The sequence below is a fragment of the Carassius carassius genome, chromosome 28 (genome assembly GCF_963082965.1).
Source record: "Carassius carassius chromosome 28, fCarCar2.1, whole genome shotgun sequence".
In the NCBI taxonomy this organism is placed as follows: domain Eukaryota; kingdom Metazoa; phylum Chordata; class Actinopteri; order Cypriniformes; family Cyprinidae; genus Carassius; species Carassius carassius.
In genome coordinates, this window is record NC_081782.1 from 17,951,609 (window position 1) to 17,957,608 (window position 6,000).

A 6,000-nucleotide genomic window follows, 5' to 3' on the forward strand; every position below is an offset into this window, starting at 1 on the left:
AAGTGAGTCGTTCGCTGATTGGCTTATAAGTAAACAATCCCCCACGTGGGGTGCATTCTTGTGATTGGCTAAAACAAGGGAGATATCTGATTGGTTGCAGATCATTCCCTGTTTAAAAAAAGGCATTTGTGTGTTGAGCCAAGTCAGGGGAGTCTCAAAATTCACACACAAATGCAGTGAAGTTCACAGACCGCATGCAGTTTGTAAATCAAGATATATGTGTGTGTGTATCAGAAATATATTTCTGAATCTTGTCCTGTGCATTTGTGAATCTTGAGCGCATTTGTAAATGTTGTTTGCATTTCTGAATTGTGTGTATTTCTGAATTTTGTGTGCATTTCTGAATTTTGTATGCATTTGTGAATCTTCTGTGCTTTTTAAATTTTGTGTGTGCATTTGTGAATTTTGTGCGCATTTGTGTATCCTGTGTGTGTATTCATGAATTATGTGTGTGCATGTATGAATCCTATGTGTGCATTTGTGAATGTAGTGTGTGCATTTATCTTTATTGAGACTCTTTTGGCTCCATAGGCATCCACCAAAGCTCTGTGCGATGAGTCAGTTAATATATATGTGTGTGTGTGTATTGGCACGATTGTTCAGTTAATAAGCCAATTTCATTCATCTTTACAAGTAGTAATTTGGCTGAATCGCAAATAGATAGAGGCTAATTCGCAATGACTATCCATCATTACATTTTTATATTTAAGTAACCTACACAATAATATTCTTTTACACGGTAATCCTTTTGTTTTTAATATTTGGCATGTTTGTGTGATGCGCATCCCTGTGTGTAATAAGCAAAGTGTAAGCGCACTGTGGAACCACCCAGGCTAATTTTCTACCAACAAAATAAAATATTGCGTTATACTTTAGACCAGGTTTGAGTTGGTCTATGGCGCATTCTATTTTCAGCTCCCAAAAATAGCAATGTGCATGCAATGCGCATGAACACACCTCTTTTTTATACCAGCACGCCCATGGGCCCACAAATGGGCGCAAGTGCATTTACTAATTAAACGACGTGCTGCTGGAAGGGAAAATGCAAACGGTGCTGTACTGAAACTAGCAAACACACTTGCGCTGCACCTTTCGTTGCACAGTGCGCGGGTGTATGTTATGGCTCTGTAAGTTGGAAATGTCATTTTTAGGTCTATGGTCAAAAATCGGAACAGACAGTTAACCGGATTTTGGCTATTACATACAAAGTCAAATAAGCATTTAGACTACAGAATATAACTATATTGGGATTTTTTCTTTTTTTTTTTAAATATGTTATATAATTTACAGGATTAACTGATAGGTTGCAATGAGTATATTTGTAATTTTCATTTTTTTATGTGATCACTTTACAGAATGGTGCTCTCTTTTGGTGGAATCTTCTTAGAAATGGTCAAGGAAATGTTGACACTCTTCATGCTGGCTGTCCTGTTATTGTTGGCGATAAGTGGGGTATGATTGTTGTATCACCTATTATATGCAAAGCAACTTACATTGCATTCAAGGTATACATTGTTAAGCTGATTTGATATAAATTCCCTGGAAAATTTTCTGTAAACATAACATTAACCAAATTAGTCACTGTCTTTTATTTTCTAGTTGCCAATAAGTGGGTTCATGAGTATGGCCAGGAGTTCCAACATCGTTGTAGCCTTAATCCTGAGGAATGAAGAAAGCAATAGTCCATTTAAAGTATAAGAGTCAGTCCCCTTGAAGGAGTAAAACTGGCAAGCAATGAAATGAAAAGCTGAAGATGGGAGAGAGATGTCTGCCTTTATGAGTGATCTGAGACCACAAACTTAAGGAGAGTGACACATGGATAATTATCATGGCTGTCTAAAGAGCACAGGAAAAAAAAATTGCCACAGTTTATGTTTCTGTGTGGGTTAAAGAATGGTTTGGCATACAGCCCTAAGAGCAAGCTGACCTTTTTTTCCTGCTTTCCAAGATAAACACCAGAATGTTTGGTGAAAATGTAAACTACAGATGTTGACATATAAACACACACACACACCAAAAGGATAATTTGCTCACTTGGATGTTTCTTAATTTTGACCCACTACTTGTATCTAGTGCAAATCTGGTACAATAGTATGTTGTTTATGGTTGCAAAGTAACTCACATAAATGTTATAAACATACACAAATAAACAATTAAATGAGATATCCTTTTTTGTAAAAAATTACCCTCAAAATACCTGTTTTTGTTTGTATAATGTATCGTCATATACTTTGTAACATTGCTATGATATAAAATATCAAAATAGTAAAAGCTAAATGATTTAAATATGTAATTTTGCTAATAGCTTTCATCAAGTATGGAGCTGACATTCAATTATGTTTAAAGATCAGAGATTGTAAAAACCTGAATGGCATTTTATATAAAACATTTTATATAAAAGTCCTAATTTTAGAATCATTAAGTGTAATGTAATAGAGACCAATGTCCTCTGCTGTTGGAATAATGAAAGTGAACAAAAAAAAGTGGAAGTCGTGACATTTGCCATGTATGGTAACCCAGAGCACACACCCAGAGCAGTGGGCTATATATCCAGGGGTTCAGTGCCTTGCTCAAGGGCACTTCAGCCTTGGGTACTGAGGGTGGAAGACAGCACTGTTCATTCACTCCGACCCACAACTCCTGCCAGCACTGAGACTCAAACCAGCAACCGTCAGGTAACTAGTCTCTAACCATTAGACCACAGCTGCCCCAGTATAAGGGGTTGCTTGATTAAACACATATTCTTTATCTTAGGGATTGTCCTTACTATGCTAACCAGGTACATGCTTTGCTCTGAAACAGTTTTTTTTTTACAATTGCAATGACAAATTTTTTTTAATGCACCAACACACCTACAAAACATAATTGACAAAACAATTAATTCTATGCTCAAAATCACACATTGTAAACATAATTTCAACGCACATTTTCAAATTACAATAATACACTAACACAATACACTACAGTACATCTACCAAAACTATGGAAGCAAAATAATGACTTATGTCTTTGAAACAAAAAAGCATGCTGAATAGCACTAACTGAAAAATAATGCATTGAATTAACAGTTCTTGCATTTTAATGCCTTGAATTTCCAGGGCTTGCATTGTTAGGTCCTGAAATTTTATATAGTTGTTAATTTAAGATGTGAATATTTCAATTAAAAATATTTCACACACCTTTTCATAATTAAAAAATCAATAATTCATATTCACGTACCAGAATTCACTTCCAAAATATTAAATCGGTTAAAAATACGATGTATAATATTCAACAGGCAAATTTCGGTCCGTTTTATTTCACTTTCCAAATTCGCTTCCACAAATTCAGTGGTTAAAATTCGGCAGATAATTCGCCCTTTCACACCCGGGAGCTGCAGGAATAGCAGTAGAGCACAGAGGCATGATCTCTATCTACTGTCAGTCGCTAACCAACAGGTGGTGCAAGAGGCTGTTAAATAAGGCCAAAGCAACAGGTGGATTAAGTAATACAGTTACAAAAACTGATCTGCAGAAATTAAGCAAGCGCTAAGTAGAAGTTTTGATTATCGGGGCATGTGGAAAAGCTGATTGTGCGTATGTTTATTTCAACCTCTTTGCTGTTACCAAGTAAGCAGCTATGTTCAGCAGTTCCTTCATCTTGGCTGAGCTTTCAACGTTGTTACGGGAAAGGATGAAGCTGAATGTTTAGTTCTTGTCACATGACCCGCGGTGCGCTTGCGGCATTCTGAAAGTTGAGATGTTTTTAACTCGATGCTGTTCGGACGCGCCTGGAAAAAACGGGACCGCGTCGCACCGCGACCGCGTCGCTTCCATTATGAGCGCGCATACCGCGCGCCTACATTGGAAATAACGAACTTGAGCATGCAAAAGACGCGATAAGTGAACGCCCCTAAGAACTGCGGTCTTCTACAGTACTTCAAATATGCCGTGGAGAATCACAGAAAGTGACCGAATTCAAGAACATTGTTGCAGCATCTCTCATGCAACGAATAAACACCGCTAACTTGGAGAATACAGTGGAAACTCCTCTTCTCGCGTCTGCCCTAGACCCTCGGCACAAACATCTCAGGTTTCTCGATGAAAACATGAGAGAAGTAAGAAAAAAAACTTTATTTGAACATTATCAGAACATTTTCCTTGATGCAAGTGGTGCGGATGCAGCCGCCGTCACCAACGATAAAGAGGATGCAATAACAACTCGTAGGAAAAGGCTGGAAAAGGCTGAGCCAGTACTTCAGCGATGATTACAGAGAGTCCAGCCGAGACGAGTGGGTACAGTTCTTGCTGGAGCCATGTATTCCATGTATTCCACCAGATGAGGATCCCATTCAGTGGTAAACGAAAACACGAAGCGTTTCACAAAACTTATTCGCTTAGCACAGCGTTATTTGTGAGTCCCGTCAACGTCTGTGCCGTCAGAGCACGTTTTCTCCGCGGCCGTCCTTATTGTTAACAGACTAAGGAGCCGACTTTCCCCCAATCATGTTTACATGCCCGTATTTCTTAACAAGAACATTTGAAAGAATAGAAAAAAAGAAAAAAAGATTTGCTGACAGTTTAAAAGTTAAGTGTACAATAGCCTAATTGCTGCAGGCTGCTTTACGTTTTTTCTTTGTTCACTTATTATTATTTTTTTGCTTTTAATCTGTACTTTTATTTGTTTGCACGCATTGTTAAAGGTTTTCAGCTACAAAACACGATGTGTAATGTTCAAGCTTATTGTGTGTAAGCTTGTTCAAAATGACGAAAACAAATGTTGCTGAAAAATGTCTGACTCATTAAACTTAATTTAAATAAACGAATATTCTTTTTTTTGTGAGCTCAAATAGTCGAATGTGATATTTGTGGAAAACGCCCATCCCTAGTTAGTCAGTCTTGTATCTAGCAATGTACTACAACTGTTGGAACATGAAAACCCTTTCCAGGGATCTTTAATATGTAAATAATTGTATACTGTAAATATATGAAGGGAGGTATTGGCAAAATCTCACCTGTAGAAAATCACTATGAGAAATACAAGATTAAGAATTTGACTGTGTTATTTAGAATTTTAATTAAAACACATTGGACCTTTTAACCCAGTCAGTGGAGTTGTCAGACGGTCCCTTGGGTGCGGTAGCACGTCAATAATTTCTTCAGTTTACATTTTCAGAATATACCTAGATTGTTTTTAACTCATTTTTTTATGTTAATATAAATTGGTTGCATATTGTTAAAACTAATCATGGTCTTGATATCTTTGTGTGACTGTCGACTTTATAGACCAGTGGTAATGGAAATCAATTATAAAGAAAATGCAGCGCATTGGATTCTTTTTGATCCCATTTGCTTGCCTGTATATAGTTTGCATAATCCTCAATAAAATCTATTCTGAGATCTGAGGTCTTATATCACAGTATTAATTGACTGAGAAGCGTTACTCGTCATTGGGGAATCCTGGAGTGTGACGTGAGGGGATCCCCAGTATTAAAGCACAGCGACTCACAAGCCATGACACAAAGTTAGGCAAACTAAACAACCGAAAGCAATATGTGTCTTCCTTAGATGTAATGTTAGTTCTGTAATTCAGTGTTGGGTAAAACACCATTATAATCTCCTTTGAATGGATTGCCATTTTGAAATAAATTTAGTAGCAGAGCTACTGAAAGCGATTTTTTTGTGCTGCAAATCCATTTATCCTTTGCTGAAATTTCCGCGTCTTCATGGAGAGAACGCGTCATTGTTGCTTAGCCTCAGGAGCGCTTCTGCCCGAGCACTTTGGAAAAAAGGAGAAAGCGGCGCACATAGCCTTTTCCACGGGTTATTAGGCGCGATATGTGAATTGCCCCTTATTCATTCATTAATTATTTTTTAAATAAATTAAATTATTTTATATATATAACATGCACTTTTTCTTGTTCCGTAACTTGCGTTCATATCCACATCTGTCTGTATATAGTTTGCATCATCAGTAAGATTGTCTTTAAATCGCTGTCACTGTTAGTGCGCTGAGCCACGA

The 6,000-nt window shown here is 37.3% G+C and overlaps 1 protein-coding gene across 6 annotated transcripts in view; it reads left to right on the forward strand.

Annotated features, from left to right (window-relative positions):
* p4ha3 (prolyl 4-hydroxylase, alpha polypeptide III) overlaps positions 1-6,000 on the forward strand; it is a 37,280-nt gene that overhangs the window by 30,875 nt on the left and 405 nt on the right. For 3 of the 6 annotated variants that reach the window (XM_059514723.1, XM_059514725.1, XM_059514729.1), the window contains 2 exons: positions 1,356-1,505; positions 1,600-2,711. The exons of 1 other annotated variant lie outside the window; for it this stretch is intronic. In XM_059514723.1, coding sequence (XP_059370706.1) covers positions 1,356-1,505; positions 1,600-1,698 — 249 coding nt within the window. In that variant the 3' untranslated portion in view covers positions 1,699-2,711. Of the gene's footprint in view, positions 1-1,355; positions 1,506-1,599; positions 2,712-6,000 lie in introns of those variants that run through there. 2 more of the 6 variants (XM_059514724.1, XM_059514728.1) reach the window with 1 other exon arrangement.